Raw genomic sequence first — 25,661 nt, forward strand, 5'->3', positions numbered from 1 at the left:
CTGGGGGGTGGGGTGGTCAGTATCTGGGCAGGGGCAGATTAATTATATTAAAATCTATTCAAATAGTTGTAAAGCAGGTTCATGCCCAACGTCACTAGTGAGAGGCAGGGAAATCACAAACTCGCCAGCTGAGAACAGGAGCCCCTGCAGGTATTCGCATGGATGCCAGGCATGGGCTCAAGGTCACCCCAAATCTCACACACACAGACACACACACACACACACACACACACACATAACAGGCACTGGCACACAAGCAGATACACACACGTACACACATTTGCAGATGTACACAAGCACACATTCACAAATACACACACACTCACAATCACACACTCACTAACCCACATGGGTGGCACGGTGGTTAGCACTGCTGCCTCACAGCACCAGGGACCTGGATTTGATCCCCAGCTTGGGTCATTGTCTGTGTGAGTCTGCACATTCTCCCCGTGTCTGTGTGGGTTTCCTGCAGATGCTCCAGTTTCCTCTCACATTCCAAAAGACGTGCTGGTTGAGTGCATTGACCCGAACAGAATTTCACAGTAACTTCACTGCAGTGTTAATGTAAGCCTTACTTGTGACCAATAATAAACTTTTTTTAACACACACTAACAAACACACAGTCACAAATACACACACTCTCACACACACACATTCTCGCAACACACTGTCATAAGTACACCCTCACAAACACACCCTCACAAACACACACACTCACACACACACATTCTCACAAACACACTCTCACAAACACACTCACAAACACATACTCTCACAAACACATCTCATGAACACACTCACAAACACACACACTCTCACAAACACATTCATTCTCACAAACACAACTCATAAACACACTCTCAAACATATCCGCACACTCTCAAAAACATATATTTAAACACAGTCACACTCACAAACACACATCACAAACATACTCTCACAAACACACACACACACTCACTAACTGAAAAATTGAATCCTACGAAACAGAAGGAGACCTGCAATGATTTTAAGTGGGAGACAGCCACATTTTCTTTCCAGGATTTGGGGTCGGTGCTAGGGTATTGGGGTATGAGTGGAGATGGGTAGTTTAATGGTCTCCGCAGTCTATCCCACAGTCTGTGCCAGCTGGATTGAATTTTCTACAGAGAGAACAAAGCCCCGTGTCTATCCTAACATTTCTTCAGATGATATTGCCAGGGGATCAGCGGGAATCCAGGCACAGTGCACAGTGATGTCATTGGCTCCCCGCTGGGTGGACCCAGCTCACTGCCGTCTGGCCTGATTTACACACACAGAAAAGCCTTCAGAGACTCGGTAACGCACGACAGCTTGAATTTATCAGCTGAAAGTGTAGTGGGGACAAGGAGGGGGGTGGGGGGGCGGGGTGGGGGGGCGGGGGGTGGTGGTGTGGAGAAACCGGCCTGAACCAACATCTGCGATTTACATTGTAAAAGCTGGGAGCATTTTGGAAAGTGAATACCTTGTTGGAGGTGTTTGGTGGTGAGCACAGGGCTGCCCTGGGATCAGTCTCAGGTTGTCTGCTTGGAAAGCAGGCTGCCACGTTCAATTTTAAAAAATGTAAACTCTTGAGAAGCCACAAAGAGCTGGTGTCAAGCTGACAATCAGAGACAGTTACAGGACTGCCTGACACTCTCCCACGTACTGTACCTGCTTTTCTTAAGCAGCTTATGGCTCCCATACCAGCAGGAGAACTCACATAAAACGTGCAATTTTGTAACCTGCCACTCACTGACACAGCACACATGGCTCCCATCCAAGCAGCCAACCCCATATAAAACACCCTCTCTTATCACTCCTTAACACATTCCTGGCCAGCTATCATTCTCAAGGTGTTACAGAAGACCTTCCATAGGTAATGGGAAGGGTCCAGCTTCCACACAACGCAAAGAGGGTAAACGCCACACTCTGAGGTCCGTGCGTGTCACTGTCACAATCTTGGTTCACCTTGCTGGCAATTACCTGGTGGGCATGAAGAAGTGGCAGAGGAAGAGTTGCTGTTCTCACCCATCTGGACTAGATAGGCTGAATACCAGGTGCATTCACCTACAGGGAAAGGAATGGCAGAGCCCAGGCTAAACCACAACTCACACCTCCTCTATGTTAGCTCATTGGTAGCACTCTGGTTCAGCTTCAGAAGGTGATAGGTGCTGTAACAGCGAATCATAGAATCTCTACAGTGCAGAAGGAGGCCATTCGACCCATCGAGTCTGCACCAACTCTCCAACACTGCATCCTACCCAGGCCCTATCCCTATAACCCCACGTATTTATCCTGCTAATCCCCCTAACCCACACAACTTTGGACACTGGAATGAGCTGTCAGCAGCAGCAGTAGAGGCAGGTACCAATTTTGTCTTTTAAAAAGCATTTAGACAGTTACATGGGTAGGGTGGGTATAAAGGGATATGGGCCAAACACGAGCAATGGAGATTAGCTTGATGGTAAAACTTGGGCGGCATGGACAAGTTAGGCTGAAGGGCCTGTTTCCATGCTGTAAATTTCTGTGACTCTATGACTCTAGGCCAGACCATACAATACTTGCATGGTCAGGCCTACATGTGACTGCAGACCCAGAGGAATGTTATTGACTCGTAACTGCCCTCTGAAATGCCCAAGCAAGCAACCAGTGAAGGGCAATTAGGAATGCTAGCAACAGGCACATCTCATGAAGAAAAATGGCCACCCCAGTTACAGAGATGATCACGCCTCTCCATTCGCACCCTCCAAGCAAAGCTCAGCTGAGTCTTTGTCTTTATTGACCCTGGAACTGAGCTTGTGTATCGGTGGCACAGTGGTTAGCACTGCTGCTTTACAGCGCTAGGGACCCGAGTTCAATTCCAACCTTGGGTGACTGTGTGGAGTTTGCACATTTTCCCCGTGTCTGCATGGGTTTCCTCCCACAGTCCAAAGATGTGCAGGTTAAATTGCCCCTTGGTGTCAGGTAGATTAACAGGGTAAATATATGGGATTACAGGGAAAGGGCCTGGATGAGATTGTGGTCGGTGCAGGCTCAATGGGCCAAATGGCCTCCTTCTGCACTGCAGAGATTCTATGATTCTATCAGCCATTTGACACCGTTGGCTACCACCTCTCTCTCCCAGTGAAATAAAGGGCAGGAAATTGGGAACAGCATGCTTCTGGTTTCCCTGTATCCATTCCCTGCTCCAGAGAGTGAATTCTCAAGAGAGTGAAAACTTTGTGGGTTCTACAATGTGTGGAGAGTCTAGACTGCTCACCAACAGTGCTCTGAGGGCAAGGAACATCTCGGGTCCGTTTGCCCCCCCCAACGTTTTACAACTTCCACATTGATTTTATAGATCATGAGCTTGAAGTAGAGAACACTGGAAATATGCAGTGGGCCAGTCAAGACAGATTATAAATGTTGTGTACAGATCCCTTCATCAGGGGAGTTTCTTTGAGAAACAGTGGGGGTGAGTTTGCCAGTTTGTTCTCTCACTAACTATTCCAATGGAAGGTTATCAACAGTTAAAGGATTTACCAATCTGTCTGCATGCATGGGGTTGGAGTAAGAATGACAGGCTCTGATTAAAAGGTGAGGAAAGGAAGGATCTACACCGAGTGTTCAGCAGACTGTGTGCTTGGAGAGAGGACGAGAGAGATGGCTGACGATAAGAGAATGGAATGCATGCAAGGTCTCCCGAGAGCCCCCATCGCTGGGACCTGACTCTGCGTGGTGCATTTAGCGGAGAGAAACAAGGGGTTAGCGAACCTATGGGATGTAGGGAAATAAAGGATCATGCCACCTTTGCGCCTCTGTACCACAGAGAGTTGGGTGAGTGACTGCCTGGCAAACCTGGTCAAGGCAGCCCTGGCAATAGAGGGGACGCAGTGAACTGAAGGCTGGAACCTAATTGAACATAGAACATGAACATTACAGCGCAGTACAGGCCCTTCGGCCCTCGATGTTGCACCAACCAGTGGAACCAATCTAATGACCCTCTAACCTAAACTATTCCAATGTTATCCATATGCCTATCCACTGACCATTTGAATGCCCTTAAAGTTGGTGAGTCCACAACTGCTGCAGGCAGGGCATTCCACACCCATACTACCCTCTGAGTAAAGAAGGCTCTACTATAGAATAGCCGGAACTAACTGGAAGTGTGAACAAATAAAGATGGTTAAATATGGAATAACCGAATCCCAGGGGTGACATTTTTTGCCGGAATTTGATCAATTTTAATCACTACAGCATTGGTGGCCATGCATTCAGTTACTGAGACCCCACCTCTGGAATAACATCTCTACACCTGTCTGACTCTTGATCTCTCGTTCCTCCTTTACAATGCCTACCCAGCCATCTGATTCAATGGCCGGAATTTTACCACCCTGCCGTCCACTGGAATCGGAGCTGGTGAGGGGCAAACAATGGGAAGGTCCGTTGACCTCGGGAGGTATTTTACAGTCTCAGGACAAGTGAGGCCAGAAAATCTCACCCAATATCTACCAATAAGGCTTGGTGCCATATCCGGTTTAGAATGCTCCTGTGAAACACCGAGGAGGCATTTTTGTTGCACTATAGGTGCTGTATAAATCAAAGTTATTGTTGTTGAATCTAACCAATTGATTTGGATGATTTATGAAAACATCAACATAGTATTAGGTGATGAAGGAGCAGCGCTCCAAAAGCTCGGGATTCCAAATAAACCCATTGGACTTTAAGCTGGCACTGTGAGACTTCTTACTAGATTAAGCCCACCGACACAATGGGGAGATAGAGAGCTGAGGTCCTGGCACTGGATTGGCACCGCTTACTGGAAGGATTAGCCCGGAGAGACTGATTACTCTCCCTGTCTCCCTGTGAGCCCCTCCCAGCATGAATCCATGTTGTTGATCAGTGACGTTTCACAGTAATGGGATGGGGCAGATCCTCCAAACTGACAGTGGGCAGTGTAGGGGATACATTGATATCCTCAGAGGCTCAGTTTCCTGCCCTAATGATCTTGTTGTCCAATCGATGCCAGTGATCTATTGACTTCTAAACATCCTCATTAAATAATAAGTTAATTAAATTGAATTTCAATTGGGAATGGTTTGTGTTATTGCTGTCAGTTGTAGAAGTTATTTTCCTGATTGTGTTCCTCGGGCAATTAAAAGATCGATTGATTGTCAACTCTTTTTTGACTTCACAGTGTGGACAAGGCAGGGACGGCATCGCGTGATCATCGGGAGCCAGGAATCAACCATTTTCTAACAATTCCAATCAGCAAGGTGGGCATTTGAGACAAATTCTCCTCTTCTTGTCTTCTCCCCCATTATCTCCTCTTAATTCTACCTGGAGCCCCTTCATAATGCCCTTGTGCGAGTGGTTTGATAAGTGAGAATAGACAGTGACTGTTTATAGACTGTTCAATCCTGGGGAAAAGTAGAGTAGAAGTCCGAGCAGAGTCTATTCCCATTCTCACCTAACTGCTTCCTCACCAGATTGCTGTTTACATGCGCTTGGAGTTATGGTGTTGTCATTGTCATTTCTGAGGTTGTTCTATGAACCTCCTCTCCTGGACGTTGGAAGTAGTTACCTTCAAATGATGAGAGTTTAAAACAGAATGTGAGGTTCAGGGACCAGGGAAAGGGAATTGAGGTGCAGACTGCAATTGCTTTTCCAAGCAGTGTGCAGTTTTTCCATCTGGATCAGGAATTGACAAACACCTCACCTCCGTGATGTTGAGAAGTCCCCGATCCCTTTCCAGCTGTGAGGAGAGGGGGATGAACAAGAGACACAGACATAGTGGACCAGTTACATCGAAAGGAAGCTGCAAGGTTGTCCAAGGAGGAGATTGCGGAGGATGGTTAGACAATGAGGCAAAGTCTGCGTCCCCGGATTGTTGGGGACCAGACGTACAACCAAAGTGCACATTGAGAACCTGTGGAAGTCCTGAGACATGGAACTACATGGGAACTCCATCCTCTTTCCAGTCCTGCCGAGGTCGATGTCGGCAGCTGATTCTCAGACGGCGAGACTGGCGCGGCATGCAAATTGCCATTGACTTCGGCGGGAGTGGAAAATCCTGCCGGCAGCCAATGACAAGCAGCCTCCGCTACAGGAAAACCTGTTGCTGATCTGGGGGTGGGGTCTGGAAAATTCTGACCTGGGGCTCAATTGAAAAGGTTAAAACTGAGACTGAAAGATTTTTGTTCACTGTGATTAATACGGCTTACAAAACTCAAACTAAAAGATGAAGAGCCATGACCTGATCGAATGTTGGTAATAAGTTTGAGCAGTCGAATAGTCTTTTACTATTCCTATGTGAACAATACCAATACAGAGTAGGGTTAATGATCTAGTTGCTAGTTTTTTTGCATTGTAATATATATGGAATTTGTCACAGCTCTGGCCATTGCATTTTGGCCTTAGTGTCTATCCTGCACTCCATGTATGTGGCCTGAATTCACATTGTCTCCTGTGAGTGGCATGGTGACACAGCGGTTAACACCGCTGCCTCACAGCGCCAGGGACCTGAGTTCAATTCCTGGCTTGGGGATCTGCACAGTCCCCTTGTGTCTGCACGGGTTTCCTCCGGGTGCTCTGGTTTCCACCCGCAGCCCGAAAGAACATTAGAAATAGGAGCAGGAGTAGGCCATCTAGCCCTTCGAGCCTGCCCCGCCATTCAATAAGATCATGGCTGATCTGAAGTGGATCAGTTCCACTTTCCCTCTTTCTCCCCATAACCCTTAATTCCCTTGTCTATCAGAAATCTATCTTAAATATATTCAGCGAGGTAGCCTCCACTACTTCAATGGGCAGAGAATTCCAGAGATTCACCACCCTTTGCGAGAAGAAGTTCCTCCTCAACTCCGTTCTAAACTGATTCCCCACCCCCCCCTTATTTTGAGGCTGTGCCCTCCAGTTCTGTTCTCAAGATTTGCCAGTTATATGCATTGGCCGTGCTAAATTCTCCCCTAGGGTACCCAAACAGGCACTGGAATGTGGCGACTAGGAGATTTTCACACTAACTCGATTGCTGTGTAAGCCTACTTGTGACAAACTTTAAACTCTTGTTATTCCTTTGGGTTGCAGTGGAGGTGGGTGAGTGAAGGAGCGATGGGTAAGAGTTGCAATGGGTGCCATCACTTTCTTGCAACCTCTAGCGTCTTTTGATATCCCAGAACTATCGAAATTTAAGTCCCTGCTCTGCTCTAAGTGTACTTTTTTTTTAAAAAATTGAAACTAATAGTTGAGTAAGAATCCCGTTGTGAGCTCAGTGAAGTAATAATCCTTCACCCTGGGCTGGCCTCAGCTTGTCCCAGTTTGATGCAGCTCTGGGCCCCAGGATACCAGGGTTTCAATCCCCCGGAGCAAATGCAGAAACTGTCAGTCTGTAAGAATGTTTCAGTGTCTTCAAAGAGAAAGCTTGGCTTCACACTGCTGGCTCTTAGCTGCTTCTCAGAGATCAGTGTTCAGACAGGAGGAAACCCATTAAATTTAAAACAGGTCATTTGAAGATTGACAGAGTGAACATCAGCCTCTGCAGGTGGCTCAAACCCATCAGGTATGAGCTCATAAAGTGTCTAAATAATGCTGGCTGCTACCCAAAAGCTAACAGCACCATCTGACAGCGAAACACTGCCACCCTGCAAGATAGTAGTGCACCAAGAGGCCAAAGGATAAGAATTTCACCCAGCAGATTAATAGTGACATCTCAGAGGCCCATAGTGGAATCTCAAAAACTAAGAGTGTCATCCCTGAGACTAACACTGACACCAACAGGTTATCAAGTACACTGAAACCAAATATGCCACCTCAGAGGCTATTGTCATTCCTACCAAGAGGGAAACATCAGTTCAGGCCCCTTATTTCCCCGTTTTACTGGTGTTCCATTTTAAAGTATATAAGACCAGTTCAGACCAGTATTCTTATTTCTGTTTTACTGTCCTTTTCGTTCTGGGCATGGACTCATGCTGCTGTTCTGGAGCAAACCAAGATCACCCCAGGGTGGCCAGCGCTTGGCCATTAATGAGTGTGACCGTTTTAGTCTGTCTCATGAACAAACAGTGCAGGATACTTTCCTCTTTCTAAGAATCTCCCACCTTACAATGTCCCGGGCAGTGCTGTAAAGCTACACTGTTTGATGGTAAAGGCCTCATTCCTACTGACTGAAGCACAGCCCCGTCCTCCCAACAGATCTCTGAGGGAGATCATTATTTACTAAAAACCTAATTCAAGTGCAAGACCCGGAAGGAAAAACCCCAATAAAACTTGAGAAATGAGTGGTGCTGGTCTAAACTGGCCTTGCATGGGGACAGCAGGATGGCACAGTGGTGAGCACTGCTGCCTCACAATGCCAGGGATCCAGGTTCGATTCCCAGTTTGGGTCACTGTCCGTGTGGAGTCTGCACATTCTCTCCGTGTCTGCATGGGTTTCCTCTGGGTGCTCTGGTTTAAACCCAGAGTCCGAAAGACGCGCTGGTTAGGGTGCATTGACCCAAACAGGATCCAGAGTGTGGCAACTAGGGGAATTTCACAGTACCTTCATTGCAGTGTTAATGTAAATCTTACTTGTGACACTAAGAAATAAACTTAACTGGAACTCCAGTTCGGATCAGGATTAGTTTCTCTTTTGGGGGAGTTCTCCCCATTCAGGGATCCGGCTCCAGAGCAATTGAGACAGGCTACATCTGCAATTAAACCTTTGAAAGAGACCGTTCTAAAACAGGTATATTAACTTTGCCCCTTCACTCTCGGTAACATGACCCAGCGTGTGCAATATGCAACAACGTGTGTGTACAATATATAGATAGATAGCCCCTTTACTCCAGATAACACTGTGAGCCTGTACAGAATATCAAGTATGTCATTCCATTATCCCAAAAAAATTGCTGCCGCTGATTACTGAGGCGTGCTCCAGTGATGATTCTGGTTTATTCCACTTTGTTCTTTATGAAATGCATTAAAGCAAAATCCTTTTTCAGAAAACAAGCTGTTTCCCTAATCATTCACAGAGCAAACACTCCCTTGTCCGGACAGCGATGCATAAAGTCCTTTCTATGACAACAGAGTGCCATGTTGTGCAGATTCTTGGCACTTCCTGTTGCCGTGGAAACAGTTTTTAAGCTGTTTACTTTCGCTGAAGCGGGGTGGGGGGTGGGGAGGTGCAGCTAGGTACACGACTGTCTGAGGCCTTAGGGGTTGCTGCTCAGTTTATGCAGAGCTCAGAGATATGGACAGATCTCTCGCACAGACGCGCCTGTCATTGTTCCCTTGTGCGCCTGTTCCGCGATAGTTCTATTTTATCTCGTGTCATCTCTAATACAGTGTCGGTTAGCCCCCTCTATTGTCAGCAGGGCAATGCCCGCAGACACGTCTAGTGCTGCAGCAGTCAATATTCTGATGTTCATTATGCAGTGAATGCAGTGTGTGTCCAATTGGCATGGTGACCTATGGGAGATGTGTCGCCCAGGAGTGTGTGAACAGGGAGCTCGCTCTCTCCGCACTGCTGAACACTGGGAACAGCCCGGGACCAGAAACTCGTTCCTCCCAGGCTAAAATATTTGCCAAGTTCGCCGAGGCCTGATGAAGAATAACCTGGTTTGTCTGGCTGTCTTTCCACCAGGTATCAGGGCCACTTTGAACGTGGAAATGGGGGCTTGTAGTTTCATAGCCAGGCCTCCACATTCACCTCTGCTTACGTTCAGTCTGAAGACGTGGCTTCCTTTTTGTTATTCGCAGAGGTTTCGTCAAACGCACTGAATATTCAGAGTTCCAGCAATAGGTTTGTTAGAGAGCAGGGGGATGACACAGCCAACCCTGTTCTCACACGAGGTGATGCAGTGTGTTTGACCACTAACACCTAAAGGCTGTGACGACCACAATTTATGCCCCTGGTGCCACCACGGAGGGAGGTCAGAGTTTAAAGGTCGGAGGGTGGCCGCCGAGCTTTACTTCTGACCCAGATGGATTTGGTTTCAGCGTGGCCGGTCTATCATTCCGAGAAGCAAAAGGAAAGTGGCACAGGGTCTGCAGTTTACGAAAGGAAAGCTTGCATTTATATAGCACCTTCCCCCAACTGCTGGACATCTCAAATAAACTCGCAGCCGGTGATGCACGTTTGAAGTATGGTCAATGTTGCCAATGTATGTTGAGTCCCTTCACCTGCACGTGGGACAGTGTTTTCGTTAACCACCACAATCCCCTTTCAGACCAGACACCGAAGAGAGAGGGGAAGTATCTCCGGGGCACCCTGATGATGAACGATGGCCAATATTCACCAGCACGCTGTGCTGAGGATCACCAACACTGGTTGGACACATTCCAGGAGGTTTCGTTATAGTATCTCCCCACCCCCCCCCACCACCCCCGCCGCCCCCCCCCCCCCAACCCACCACCCCAACAACTGCCCCACCCTTACTCACCTGCCATTGGTCAGTTATTCTTGTGTCACACCACCTTCCTACACCAATTGGAGAATGCCCAATCAGAGGCTCCTGACTCTTGGCGATTTATTTTCCCCATCTCCAATCTTCATAATTAATTGACAAAAGTACACGAAGCAAGCAAAAAAAAGGTTTGTAACTCCTCAACGACTATTCTCCAGGGTAGCTGGAGGCAGGATCTAGGAACCTTATCTGGAATTCCTGGGAGACTCCAGGACAGTGAAGAGCACAGGGCCAAATATTTCCACCCGCTTAGTCTGATCGGCCTCAGGAATTTTATTCTTCACCGCTAAGTCCCAACTGTGTGGCGGTGTTTACTTGTGCTTGGCCAACTCGATTGCAATTTTTGGTGAGGTAACAAGGAGGGTCAATGAGGGTCTTGTAGTTGATGCGGTCTATGGGGTTACAGAGGGTACGGCCTGGGTAGGATACCCGGGAAAAAGTCGATGCAGGCTCGATGGGCCCAGTGGCCTGCTTCTGCACTCCAGGGATTCTATGATTCTATGGATGGGTTTTCGCAAGGCTTTTCACAGTCTCCCACTTTGTAAGCTCATCCGAACTCTTAAAGGTCATTGGATCCAAAGGAAGATGCCATCCACATCACGTGAAAGAATTTTAAAAAGTGAAACGTCAGCGGTGCTTTTGTGACTGGGGGGAGGCTGTTCCCTGCTGGTTTCCACAGTATCGGTTCCTTCTGTTTTGAGCTCTTTATCATTGATTTCAATTTAAATATGGGGAAGTATAATTAAGAAGATTGCAAACAATATAAAAGTTCTTTAATAAACAAAACATGAGAAAGCAATGAAACAGATGAGGGGGTGGGGGGGGGGGCATGGCATTTTCCCATGATCCCCCTCCCCATCTCCCACAGTGGGTTTAATGGTGGGCTGGGGTTGAGCGTAGCGGGAAATCAGAAATCGGCTTTGATGCTTGTGCAAAATGACAGCGGGATCTTACTCTGCCGCTCACCACGGCAGGTCGCAACCCCTGCCGGAGGCTGGCGTCAAGTCACTTTGCATCCTGCTAATGGGATGCAGGTGAAGGTCTGACTGGAATCGCCATTCCCCCCCTCCTCCTCCTCCTCCCCCATGCCAGCGATTGTCCATGAGGCAACTACAAATCACACACAGAACACACCTGGACCAACATAGCACGTACGTACCAACACTTACCCAAAAAAAGGACTGGGGTGGCCTCCAGAGTTAGGGATGGAGGCCTCCAGCCCACATGATCCCTGGAACGTACAGCAGTGTGTGTGCGGGGCGGAGAACCTCTCAGGTGGATCTTCGAGCTTCAGTGTGTTCGAGGAGATCCATCCTCCAGCTTTACTTTCCCTGAAGGTCCATCTTTTTCCTTCGACAGTTGGTCAGTGACGTGTGGATGCCTTTTTAAAAATGGCACGTGGACATGGTGGTGGGGCGTGAACTGTCCAGCCTTCCTCAACACATGAAATGTCACAGCCTCCCTCGCTGCCCCGTTTCCCCCCCTTCCCCCCCACCCCACATCCCTGCACTCAATCAAGCATATTTACTAAGGCCAGGATAATGGGATACGGTGCAAATTCCAGGCGTCTTCTGCAGCAGGAAATAGTATCCCCCTCCCCCCACCTCCCCCACCACGGGACTTAGTCCTGGAATGGGTCTTCAACAAAGTGTACGTTTCCAAAGATGTGCAGATGAGGTTGATTGGCCATGCTAAATAGCCTTTAGTGTCCCCAGTTTGTAGGTTAGGTTAGGTGGATTGGCCATGCTAAATCACCCCTTAATATCAGCACGATACTAAGCAGGGTAAATACATGTGGTAATGGGGATAGGGCCTGGATGGGATTGCTGTCGGTGCAGGCTCAATGGGCTGAATGGCCTCCTTCTGTACTCTAGGATTCTGTGATTCTAACGTTACCCTCTGAATCCTGACCAATGACCCAGAAGGAAAGATAAACTGGGAAATAAGAACTCTGGTCCGAACTGGTCTTGCATAATTTAAAGTAGAATATCAGTAAAAACCGGGAAATAAAATTAGGATCTGAGCTGGTTTTTTTTCCTGAATGGAGGAGGTGAGTTAGGTGTGTGTAGATATGGCTTGTGCCCAAGAAAAACTTTTGTTTTCCAAAAATATATTTTCATAAATCTGTGAGAACATTATTAACATACAAAAATGACCATCACACAAAAAGCAATAATGTTCAGATTCTTTACATACACCAAGTAACACCCTGAGATGCTTCAGTACAAGCAAAGGAAATGTTTCAAAAGTTTTGGTCTTACAAATGTTGCAAAGTTAGTTTAAATGTTGTCCACCTCGATGAAGTTGCAGTCCGAAGTGCTTCAGTACAACTGAGAAATGCGTAAAAGCACGCCAAGTACAAACTCGAAAATACCTGGAACAATTTTTATCCTCCAGCTCCAATGCAGTAAAATTAAACAAGTCACACAAGCAAATCCCAACAGATTTTTACGTCAGCGCTTCTGGTGGTTGGTGAAGCTTTTTTTTTTCAAAACATTTCATAAAAAGTTTTAAGAAAGCCAATTGCCTGAAGCCGTGTCAGTTTTGGATTAAATGGGGTTTTTTTCTCTCGCTTAATGAAAATGGAAGGAGGTTTGGTTGGGTGTGAGTCTATTTTAATTGGCTGTCTGCTGAGCTTTTGGTTAAGCCCATTCAGATGGCTAAAGCTGGGAGGAAAAGCATTCCCAGGGCTGTGTTGCGGTCTCTTTAAGACCCAGTTATCAGCGGTGATTGGTTTAGCAGCAGGGACTGTAAGTAGTCATTACAGCCGGGCCTAGTATCTAATCCAAAGGCATAGTAAATGGCATTGTGGAGTGTCTCCAAGGCCCCAGCTGAGTCTTTAGTTGCCTGTGTCAGCAGGATTTCCCTCCCTCTTGGATGGACAGAAAGCACCACGCTGGGTACTACAGTCCCTGCTCACTAGGGAGAGGAACAGAATCCTCCCCCAGGCTCTGTGACTCTTCACTCCTCCTCCCCGTCTGACTACTTCAAGGAGAAATGCAATCAGTTTGAGGGGGAAGGGGGGAGTTTTGTGTGTGTGTGTGTGTGTCGGGGGAGCGGGGTAGGGGGGAGAGTACTGAGAATCCTGCAGTCTAAGGAAATGAGCTAAGATATTCGAATCACTTGCAATGCGTGAAACACTTTTGGATATTGCATGTGGTTTGGAGAGACGGATCACACGGAGTAGGGAGCCACAAAAGTTAAAGGAAAAACAAAGAGGTTAAAAGAAAGTCAGTCGGGAGGTGTGGAGCTGCTTTTTAATTAAATATTTTCAGAGTGTTTGTCTTTTCTTGTTCCTCCAAGACTTGGCACTCGCTGGATGTTCTGAGCATGAGAGGAAGATTGATTACAAATGCAGGGATCTGTGGACAGCTCTGTTTTCTATCAGATAGTGAGACCCAGGGAGACAGGTTACATTCTTTCACCAAAGATGGTGGCAAAACTCTCCGACTAAGATTCAGCAGCTGTCTCCAAAGCAGTGGGTTCTCTCTCTCTTCAACAGTAAATGGTGTGTGTCATCTTTTGCTCTTTAGGTGTTTGTTGTTGGTGGGTAAACTCCCGCAGGAGTTTGTAACTGCTGAACGTAACCTTCTGAATAGGCTGTATCGAATCTGATACGGCACAGAAGAAGACCATTTGGCCTGTTGCATACATGCCGGCCCTCTACGTGAGGCCCTCAACCGGCCCCACTGCCCCGCTCTCCTACATAACCTATAAACCCTCTTGTGACACAATTATTCTGACCGATGTGAGGCAATAAAAATCACAGAATTCACCAGCCACACCTACCAATTGAGCCAAGTTAACATTTTTTCACATTCAGACTTGCGTGTGGGTTTTGCTTCTGTGGGAGAAATAACTCTGCATGGGAATGAGGGCGTGGGTTTAAACAGAGACGGATTCCGTTCCCACGATCCACGCCATGTGGAAGGACATGGCTAACTGAAGCCTGCAAGGAGGCCTCGTGTCTGCAGCCCTTCCTCAGAGGCAACAGCAGAGTCAACAACCAGGAGCTCACTTTCTCCCTTTATATTACGTCCGGGAGTGGGGGAGGTTTGGGCCATTTGAGATGATCGAGTGCAAACTTTGGGTTTTGATCCCAGTAAGACAGAGCCCAAGTAATTCCTTTCACTGTAAATCAGGCAAGTTGCCTTTAGCTGGACGGCTAACAGCACAAATTAAACTGGCACGTAAATCGGATGTCCAATTTCAGTTTAGTGACTCCCAGCCCATAGATCACTTTGCTACTTTACAAATGGGGCAGCTTCCTTTATTGTAAAGTGCCTCTTTGGATTGTCCTCCAGAAAACGTATGTTGGGCTTTTGTGGTTTGTCCCAATCCCCTCCCCCATCCCTCCAATTAACAACTGACTGACCAAAGGAAGGTAGAATGGTCAGTCGGGCTGACTGTGGACAAACAGACCTGGTCAATATCGTATCGACCCAGAGCAAAAATGGTTCAAAATGATACTTTATTGTACAAGAGCAGTTTCCTAATTTCCTTCAACATCTGACAATTTGCATTTACATGGAACGGTGGCACAGTGGTTAGCACTGCTGCCTCACAACACCAGGGACCCGGGTTCAATTCCCAGCTTGGGTCACTGTCTGTGTGGAGTCTGCACGTTCTCCACGTGTCTGGGTGGGTTTCCTCCAGGTGCTCCGGTTTCCTCCCACAAACTGAAAGACATGCTGGTTAGGTGCATTGACCCGAACAGGCGCCGGAGTGTGGCGACTAGTGGGATTTTCACAGTAACTTCATTGCAGTGTTAACGTAAGCCTTACTTGTGACACTAATAAATGAGCTTTCAACAAAGTCAAAAGTCCCAATGTGCTTCACAGAGATATTGTCAAATAAACATTAACTCCAAACCAAATAAGGAGGGCGGATGAGTGAGGTAGGTTTTAAGGAGCCTCTTAAAGGAGAAGGAAGAGAGATGAAGAAGTAGATAGATTTGGGGGTGGAATGCCAAAGCGTAAGCAGCTGAAGACATGGCCATTGATGGTGGACTGGTCAAACCAAGGAAGTGCAGGAGGCCAGTATTGGAGAAGTGCCGAGATCCTAGGTGTTGAAGGGCTGAAGGAGGTTAGAGACAGGGAGGAGTGGGATCATGGATCCCTCAACATCCTGGCAGTTTCAACAACTTAATGAGTACCACCGGTCTTAACACTGCAGATGAAGATGTAGACTGGGATTTTACCATCTCGCCCACCTCAGAGCGGGTGAGGTTGGCAGAACAGAAATCTCCATTGGCCCTAGCTGGGATTTCACGAGCCTTGCTCGAGCGAGATGGTAAAATCCTGCCCATTATCTCTGTGAAACATTCTGTCTGTTTGATGGAGACACTGTGAATGAAAATGGTTCACAGTGATCGGAACAAGCTCTCTTTGACACAATTTAGGTTTAATATTAGTGTCTAAATTTAATTATTTCATTTGTGATGTAAACAAATACAAAAAGAGGAGCTTAGAGATGCAATATACACATAACATCTCCTTCAGGTGACCATGGACGCCCATTGTGTTGGTCCATGGTTACACTCGGTAAAGTGTTGCAGTTATTTGCCTTCTGCAGTGTTGCTGACCAGGAAACTCTCCCACACTTTACCGCCTGCCATCAGGGAGGATTTACAGGCTGGTAATCAACCTGTATGGCCACATTATGAACACACTTTCAGTGGCCATCAAATCCTGGTGCAGGACATGGGCCCAGAGACAGGGAGACTACCTGTTGGTCCCCAAAACCTCCCATACAATAGTCAGTTGCTTGACTGCATGATCCTGTGTCTATATGTAATGCTGAGGCAGAGTTATTCCACTTATCAACAAAACATTATCCATGTAGCACCTTTCCCCAAAATCAGAACAGAGCAACTGAACGTGAGAGCTGACTCAGAAGGTTGTCCCTTCAATCAGATTTCCATCCCTGACCCAGGATCAGGAGGGCACGTGACTGTGAGTAAAGTGAACTACCTCTCCTGTCCTTCTCACCCTATCTGCAGCTTTTAATAGAGTTGACCACCCCCTCCTCATTGCCTTTTCACTGTTATCCACTGGGATCTGCTCTCGTGGTTCCATTCTTATCAATCGAATGTCAGCCAGAGAATCACCCGCAATATCTTCTCTTCCTGCTCCCACACTGTTAGCACTGGTGTCCCCCAATGATCAATCCTTGATTTCCTTCTAGTTCTCATTTACGTGCCACCCCTCGGCTCCATCATCCTAAGGCCTGGCATTAGTTTTCACCTATACACTGACAATACCCAGCTCTATCTCACTACCACCTCTCTCCCCTGTTACTATATCATCAGACTGCTTAATCAACATCCGATACTGGATGAGAAGAAAGCAATCCCCAATTAAATAATGACTGAAGTCATTGTTTTCAGTCTCTGCTTCAACTCCATCCCTGAGCTACCAACTCCATCCCTCTCCCTGGCGACAGTCTTTGGTTCAGTCAATCTATTCGCAACCTGGATGTCACATTTGATTTTGTGATGAGCTTCTGACCTCATGCCATTACTAAGCCCACCTATTTCCACCTGGGGAACATTGTTCAGCTTCACTCTGCCTCAGCTCATCAGCTGCTGAAGCCCTCATCCATCCCCTTGTTACCTCGAGACTCAACTATTCCAATGCAAACTTGACTGGTTTCATTCATTCTACCCTCCACAAACATGAGGTCACAAAGATTTGGCTACCTTAACGCACAGTAATCCTGTTGCCCTATCACCCTATCCCAGCTCCAAGACAAAGCAATTTTAACAACTCATCCCTTTGTTCAATTCCCTCCACTCACCTATCTCAATTGTCTTCTCCAGCCCTACAACCCTCTGAGGCATTTGCATTCTTCCAATTCTGGTCTTTGTGTATTCTCAATCATAATCATTCCACCATTGATGGCTGTGCCTTCAGTTACCTTGGCCCCAAAGCTCTGGAGGTCCCTTCTTATACCTCTCCATCTCACCACCCTGTTTTGGGCAATACCCTTTGGGTAGTTCTAGGCACTTTAATCAGTTGGTCAATGCTGGGCACCTTGGCCAGTTAATCAGTTTTGGGTCCCTTTCAGCAGTTGATAAGTCTCAGGCCCCTCAGTCAGTCAGATATTCTCACACCAGCCACAGACTGCCTACCGTGCAAAAGAGGCCATTCAGCCCATCAAGCATGCACAGATCATCCGACATAACAACTTACCCAGACCCTATCCTGTACCCTATTCCCCCTAACCCTGTGTCTTTAGCATGTCCAATTTGTCCATTGGCGGGGCCAGGTGCTGGTGGGCAGTTAGTGTTGATCCCAATGGACAGGAGGCGGGGCCAATGGGGGTGGCCAATGGGTGGGAGTGGGGCCAATGGGCAGGGGGGACAGGTCAGTGGATGGGCTGGGTTGGGGTCAGTGATGTGGGTATGCCGGCGTTGGACTGGCGTAAACACAGTAAGAAGTCTGACAACACCAGGTTTTAGTCCAACCGATTTATTTGATAATAGACTCACAAGCTTTCGGGGTTAGCCCCTTCGTCAGTGAATGGAGAGTTCTGGCCTCAGACAGAGCATATAAAGCACAGACAGTTTAGAGATTACTGATTAGAATGCGAATCCTTACACCTAACCTGCTGTTCAAGACCTGAAGTGGCTGACAATGTGAGTGGAAGGAGCACTGATCACAGTTTAAAGAGATGTGTATTGTCTCCAGACAGTACAGTAAGTGAGGTTTTGCAAATCCAGGCAAGTCACGGGGGTTACAGATAGTGCGACATGAACCCAAGATCCCTGTTGAGACCGTCCTCATGTGTGCGGAACTTGGCTATCAGTCTCTGTGCAGCGACTCTGCGCTGTCGTGTGTCGTGAAGGCCGCCTTGGAGAATGCTTCGCCAACAGGGAGGGAACAGTCTTGCCTGGTGATTGTCGAGCGATGTTCATTCATCCGTTGTCGTAGCGTCTGCATGGTCTCCCCAATGTACCATGCTTCGGGACATCCTTTCTTGCAACGTATCAGGTAGACAATGTTGGCCGAGTTGCAAGAGTATTTACCATGTACCTGGTGGATGGTATTCTCACGTGTGATGATGGTATCCATGTCGATGATTCAGCATGTCTTGCAGAGATTGCTGTGGCAGGGTTGTGTGGTATTGTGGTCACTGTTCTCCTGAAGGCTGGGTAGTTTGCTGCGAACAATGGTCTGTTTGAGGTTGTGTGGTTGTCTGAAGGCAAGAAGTGGAGGTGTGGGGATAGCCCTGGTGAGATGTTCGTCTTCATCAATATGTTGAAGACTCCGGAGAAGATATCGTAGCTTCTCCACTCCGGGGAAGTACTGGACGACGAAGGGTACTCTGTCCACTGAGGAGATCGGTGCGGTTTTTCGCTGTGGCGCATCGGAACTGTCGATCTATGAGTCGAGCACCATATCCTGTTCTTATGAAAGGCATCTTTCAGGGTCTGGAGGTGTCTGTCACGATCCTCCTCATCTGAGCAAATCCTGTGTATACGGAGGGCTTGTCCATAGGGAATGGCTTCTTTAACATGTTTAGGGTGGAAACTGGAGAAGTGGAGCATTGTGACATTGTCTGTGGGCTTGCGGTACAGTGAGGTGCTGAGGTGACCGTCCTTAATGGAGATGCGTGTGTCCAAGAATGCAACTAATTCTGGGGAATAGTCCATGGTGAGTCTGATGGAGGGGTGGAATTTGTTGATATCATCATATAGTTGTTTCAGTGATTGTTCACCATGAGGCCAAAGGAAGAAAATGTCATCGATGTATCTAGTGTATAGCATTGCTTGAAGATTCTGTGCAGTGAAGAAGTCTTGTTCGAACCTGTGCATGAAGATGTTGGCATATTGAGGTGCAAATTTGGTCCCCATGGCTGTTCCATGTGTCTGGATGAAAAACTGGTTGTTGAAGGTGAAGACATTGTGGTCCAGGATAAAGCGGATGAGTTGTAAAATTGCATCTGGAAACTGGCAGTTGTCAGCATTGAGTACTGAGGCAGTCGCAGCAATGCCATCGTTGTGGGGGATGTTGGTGTAGAGCGCCGAGACATCCATTGTGACGAGGAGTGTCCCTGGTTCAACTGCTCCGTGTGTGCTGAGTTTCAGTAGGAAGTCCGTAGGACCACTTCAGTGGTCACGGGCATTCCGCCTCTGACCTTCAGGTAAGCATTCTCCAAGGCGGCCTTCACGACACACGACAGCGCAGAGTCGCTGAACAGAGACTGATAGCCAAGTTCCGCACACATGAGGACGGTCTCAACAGGGATCTTGGGTTCATGTCGCACTATCTGTAACCCCCGTGACTTGCCTGGGTTTGCAAAACCTCACTTACTGTACTGTCTGGAGACAATACACATCTCTTTAACCTGTGATCAGTGCTCCTTCCACTCACATTGTCAGCCACTTCAGGTCTTGAACAGCAGGTTAGGTGTAAGGATTCGCATTCTAATCAGTAATCTCTAAACTGTCTGTGCTTTATATGCTCTGTCTGAGGCCAGAACTCTCCATTCACCTGATGAAGGGGCTAACCCCGAAAGCTTGTGAGTCTATTATCAAATAAATCGGTTGGACTAATACCTGGTGTTGCCAGACTTTTTATTGGGGTCAGTGGCCAGGGAGCAGAGACGGAACACAGTCGGCAGTGCCAGGCAGGCAGAGGGCAGGGTCAGTGAGCTGGGGGTGGAGTCAATGAACAGTGGGCAGTGCCAGGCAGATTAGAGGTGGGGTCAGTGGCCAATGGGTGGGGTCAGTGAGTTGGGGGCAGGATTGGTGAGTTTGGGGCGGGGCAGTGGGCAGGGTCAGAAAGCAGTGGGCGGAGCTGGGCAGGCCAGTGGCGGGTTCCGTGGCCATGGGGTAAGATCAGTGAGCTGGGGGCAGGGCCATGCAGGACTGGGTGGAGCCAGTGAGCTCAGGGCAGGGTTAGCGAGCCCGGGGGCGGGGTTAGCGAGTTAGGGGGTGGGGTTAGCCAGCCGGAGGCGGGGTTAGCGAGCTTGGGGGCGGGGCCGGCCGGGCGGTTGGTCTCGCGGGGCGGGGCGCGCAGCCAGAGGAGCTCGGACTGGGAGAGCGAGCAGCGGGTCCCGGTTTGTGAGAGAGAGGCAGCCGGATGGCAGCGGCCCCAGTCACACGCCGCCCCCCGTGTTAGAGAGCGAGCGAGCGAGAGGGAGAGGCGGATCGGCACCGCCGCGACACTGTGCTGTTTCCTTATGGAGCGGGCGGCCCGCAGGCGGTGTCTCCGGGATGTGGAGTTCGGCGGCGGACGCTGCGGGCAGCGGCTGTGGTGAGAGGTAAAGGGGGGGCTGCAGGACGGCGGCCTTCCCCTCGCCGATCCTCTCCTGGCTTCACATCCAGCTCCTAGGCCACAAGTCGGGGCGGAGTTCGGCTTTTAACCAAAACATATCCCCCCGACTCACCCACTGAATACTGCTCGGGGAGGTTTAATAAATCTCTCCCCTCCCCTCCCTCTGGGATTCTGCTCCCCATTCAATGGAGTCCCGGGGCTTTTCTTGCAGGAGCTCGGCAGCCTGAGCCTGACTCACAACAAAGCCAGCTCCCAACTCCAGAGGGAGAGGAGGGCTGCCTGGCAAGAGTACAAAAACTGTAGAGCCCAAAAACCACAGAGCAGGCTGCCTGAGTCAGACACACACAGGCAGAAGGAGGCAGAGAGAAACAGGGAGACAAAGGGATTGAGGAGTGGGCTAAAGGGAGGAAGGAGAAAGAGAAGGATGAAGATGGGCTGGGATATCGGGGCTTGGGGGGGGGGGGTGGAATGTTGAAATGGCGGAGGGGGGTTTCGGTGGGGGAGACATACGACCAGGCATGAGGGAGAGACAGACCTGGAACCAGCCAAATAGGATGTTGGGGGAAGAAAGGGAGGCAAGAGACATAGAAAAGGTAGAGATATGGATTGCAGTTTGTTGGGGAGGGAGTGGGATGTGACAGAGCAAGGTGGCACAGTGGTTAGCACTGCTGCCTCGCAGCGCAAGGGACCTGGGTTCAATTCCTGGCTTGGGTCACTGTCTGTGTGGAGTTTGTATGTTATCCCTGTGCCTGTGTGGGTTTCCTCCAGGTGCTCTGGTTTCCTCCCACGGCCTGAAAGACATGCTGGCTAGATGCATTGGCCAGGCTAAATTCTCCCTCAGTGTACCCAAACAGGTGCTGGAATATGACAACTAGAGGGTTTTCACAGTAACTTCATTGCAGTGTTAATGTAAGCTTACTTGTGACACTAATAAATACACTTAAAAAAAGCAGAGATGGAGATAAAGAGCAGGCAGGAAAAAGAAGTGCTGAGACTGGCATGAGGATACTGGCAGAAAGAAAAGACTAGATTGATAGTGAGACATGGGGGGGGGTGCTTGGCTGTGTGAGACTGTCAGAAGATAGACAAAGGCAGAGCACATCGATTAGGAGACACTGGTCAGGATGTAAGGGTATTGTTGACAAAAGTTAACTGTATGGCATGCCAAGCCTTGTCAGCAGCCTGTGGGAGTAGGAGGTACACACCAAGCTTTGAGTATTTGAGGGATGGTTAGAAGGGGCCATCATGGGATTAAGTTACGGTCTGATAAAAACACTCCGTCTTCAACCTCTCTATTAAAAAGCTTTCAGGAACAGTGTTCCTGTTGCTGCAGTTTGAGTTAACCAGAAGTATGGATGACTTTCCTTTTGACTCTTGTGTTGAGAGAGAACCAAACAATTATATATTTTCGCTATCTGATCTTGCAGCACTGCTTTGCTGGAGCAGAATGATAGGATTGATTTTAGAAAGCTGTTTAGTCGGTGTCTTCATTAATCCCAGGAAATATTTCTCAGAATGCAAGGTTATAATGCTTTTAATGTAGGGAATTATGTGGAATGTCTGATTAATTGAAGTCACACTTTAATCAAACTACTCCGATGGATTGGGCAGAGTTGAGATGGACTACAGGGGTTTTATATTTGCAAATATTCTTGAAGCATCCACAATTATTCTACCTAACGTGAACATCGCCTCGCTTGCTCATCTGTTACCTGTGACTTTTGTACAGTTTAAGCTGATTGCTGCAATCTTGTTGGCTCTGTGGAAGTATCCCCTGCATTGTGCTCTTTTAACTTGTATTTGCAGAGAAGTCTTGAATGTGCTGCGGTTGGGCAGTAGGTATTGATTTCACCAAAATATAATAATTGCTCAGATTTTCTGCAGAAAAAAATCACAACTGCTTTACTCAGAAGGACAGTTGAAGTCATCTAAGAAGCACCTTATTTATCTGAAATCTGCAGATGCAAGTTTTCTCGTCTTTTGAAACAGATTGTTTGTTTTTTGCATTTATATCTGTTTGAGCCCCATTATTTAGGGGAGAGAAGTTCACCTGCAAAGTGCGACACGTAGTAGTTTGCCTGCGTGCTCAAATTTGTGAACGTTTTGCACAGATGTTGACTCTGATACTTGGTTTTAAGTGACATTCCCCCCCACCCCCAGTCCTCCAATAGAAACTATTCCTGGTATTTTTATCAGATGTGGGACTCTATAATGATTACTCTAAAGTTGATCATTTTGACGTGATGTGAATTTAGAGAACTTGTTTTATGTTCTGTGTTTTCCCCAAATACCTCTGTTTTTAAGTGAGTCGTTGCTATTCAGGCTATGGTAACATTGGTGGAAGAAATCACATGACTTTATTTCTGTTTAAGACATTTTTGTTTTTTAAAGTCTTATCAAAATCTTCCCAGGCTGATTCTTTAAGACTCTGGCAGATATCACTCCCTCCCACAGACAGGATTAATACTGTGCACACTGTTCCTTTGCCTCCTTTCAAAGGCACACTTTTTTTGTCTTTTCCCATCTATACATGAGATGTTGAATAACAAAATGGGAATTTGAGAAGTTCACAGAGCCTTATGCTGAAATGGAGGCTATTTCTTAGAGGAACAGTTTTTGGCATGTTCAATTCCTGGACCATTTACATTAGCAGCACAGGTAGAAAAATGTTTGTCACATAATTAAGTATTTATTAAAACACCAGTAGTGTTTTCACTTGAATTTGAAGAAAATGCAATAATTAATTGTTTGGCTGTTCATACAAGAGGTGATTCCAAAATCCAGCATTCTCAGTTGGAAATCATATTCGTGGAAATTACAGCCATCCTGAATGTGCCAAGAGGAACTGTGGAAAAAATTCCCAATTGTGCACTTAACAACATTTGTTCTCCCAAATGTGGGCTGTGATGGGAAGGCGCATTTAGAACTGATATTTGGCTGAAGTACTGGTTGGAGCAATTTGAGATCCCCAACTTTAAAATGTGATAGCTTTCAGTGTGCTATTTTATCTTAAAAGTATTGGTGCCAGTGCATTGGCAACACAAAGGAGGTAAAATCAGTTAAATGAGTTGGCTTGTCATCTTAACTTCCTGAGAAAATAATGTTGTAAGGAAATGAGATTTTGTTCAAGGAACTGTTCTGCTTAAGAGTACACTGTGATTCTTCTGTTGTTAGGCTCCACTCAACAGTACCCATACTGTTTGGTTTTTATTGCAAGGGGATATGGAATACAGGAATAAGTCAGTCATGCTTCAATTATGCAGAGTTTTTGTGAGACCACATCTGGAATATTGTGTGCAATTTTGGTCTCTACATTTGAAAAGGGATGCACTTGCATTGGAGGTGGTACAGTGAAGGTCAGTACCCAGGATGAGGAGGCTGTCCTGTGAAAAACGACTCAGTAATTCTCTTGAGTTTGGAAGAATGAGAAGTGATCTCATTGAAGCATAGAAGATTTTGGAAGGACTTAATAGGGTAACAGCTGAGAGATTGCTTCCACTGTCCAGAAGTCTAAAATATGGGGTTCAGGGGGTGTGGGTAGACAGTCTCAGGGAAAGGGACCGATCAATTTGGACTGATATGAAAAATTACTTAATTTAGAGGATTGTGTATCTTAGAGTTTTCTCCCCTAGAGGGTTATGGATGCTGCATTGTTGAATACATTTAAAACTAGGATACATAAACTTGGGGATTAAGGAATATGCAAAGCAGATAGGAAAGTAGGATTGAAACCATAGACAGCCACAAGTGTATTGAATGGTGTAACAGGCCCACAGACCGTATAGTCTCCTCCTATGTTTTGTAGTTTTGTATCCTGCTTGGAATCATAAGTAACACAGGTGGGTTTGATGTACCTCTTGAGCCTAGCAGGACTGTTGGGTGCCTGAAGGATATTAAGGTGTGTGGGCCTTTAGTTACCTACAGCAGGGCATTCTCATAGCCTATCCTAAAAGCTGTACTCTAGTGTATCAGACTATTTGTGTTTGTTTGTCATATGCAATGCCATAATTTGGGTGTTGTGTTTAGCCAAAGAGGGCAGGTATTCACAGTTGCCATTCCCCAAGCTGGTATAGGCCTTGAGACAAAGCTGGCAAGTGAAAGAAAGCCATGAAAATGCAGTGTTTAGTAGAAGTTTAAAAACAAAAACATTAAAAATATAATGGGGAGGTAAATCAATTTTATCAAAAGTATATATCGAACATTGTACACTGCATATTCTCAGCTGCCTCAATGCAGCCAGGCCTACTGACTAGCATCTGTGCCTGTTCACACGTTAGTGGTCAAACGGGCTAAATCTCAACAGCTTTCAGATTCTGTTGATGCACCTTTGGAAAAAACAGCAATAAGGGAATTTCAAGTGTATTGAACTAAGTGGAGATTGGAAGCAATGGGGATATGAGGAAAGATTAAATAAAAATAAAAGTGCTGGAAATACTCAGCATCTGTGGAGAAAAAGTTAATATTTCAGGCTGCTCTCCTGGAGAACAGAAGGTTGAAGGGAGAATTGAGAGAGGTATTCAAAATCATGAGGGGTCTGGGCATAGGGAGAGACTGTTGCTGTTGGTTTCAGGCAACCTGAAAAGTTTGCTGTGTTTCTCCACAGATGCTGCTTAATCTGCTGAGTATTTCTAGCATTTTTTGTTTATATTTCTAGCATTCATGGTACTTTGCTTTCATATGGGAAGAGATGAGGTTGGCGGCTAACAGTAGTTGAGACAGTAAATGTTCCGTAATGGGGCTAAATCTTGTAGCTTCTGATGTCTTTTGTGCAAAGCCGCAACATCAAAGTAAGGTTTTCTTCAGGTTTCCTACTCCTAGTGGAAGGGAAATCTTGTTCTATACTGGATTTTCAGGAGAATGGTAATGTCATTGTTGTGTTACTGGACAAGGAACCAAAGAAAAAGAGTTCAAGTTCCAACATGGTAGTTTGAGATTTTGAATTTAACTTGACTTAAAATAA

At 47.0% G+C, this 25,661-nt stretch overlaps 1 protein-coding gene across 4 annotated transcripts in view; it reads left to right on the forward strand.

Moving 5' to 3' along the window:
• Positions 1 to 25,661, forward strand: part of cdon (cell adhesion associated, oncogene regulated) — a 194,762-nt gene that overhangs the window by 61,934 nt on the left and 107,167 nt on the right. For 2 of the 4 annotated variants that reach the window (XM_080182258.1, XM_080182259.1), the window contains exon 1: positions 20,465 to 20,680. In XM_080182258.1, coding sequence (XP_080038384.1) covers positions 20,641 to 20,680 — 40 coding nt within the window. In that variant the 5' untranslated portion in view covers positions 20,465 to 20,640. Of the gene's footprint in view, positions 1 to 5,176; positions 5,256 to 20,464; positions 20,688 to 25,661 lie in introns of those variants that run through there. The other 2 variants (XM_080182261.1, XM_080182262.1) reach the window with 2 other exon arrangements.

This window comes from Carcharhinus amblyrhynchos, unplaced genomic scaffold (genome assembly GCF_965287045.1).
Source record: "Carcharhinus amblyrhynchos unplaced genomic scaffold, sCarAmb.v2.hapA scaffold_49, whole genome shotgun sequence".
NCBI lineage: Eukaryota > Metazoa > Chordata > Chondrichthyes > Carcharhiniformes > Carcharhinidae > Carcharhinus > Carcharhinus amblyrhynchos.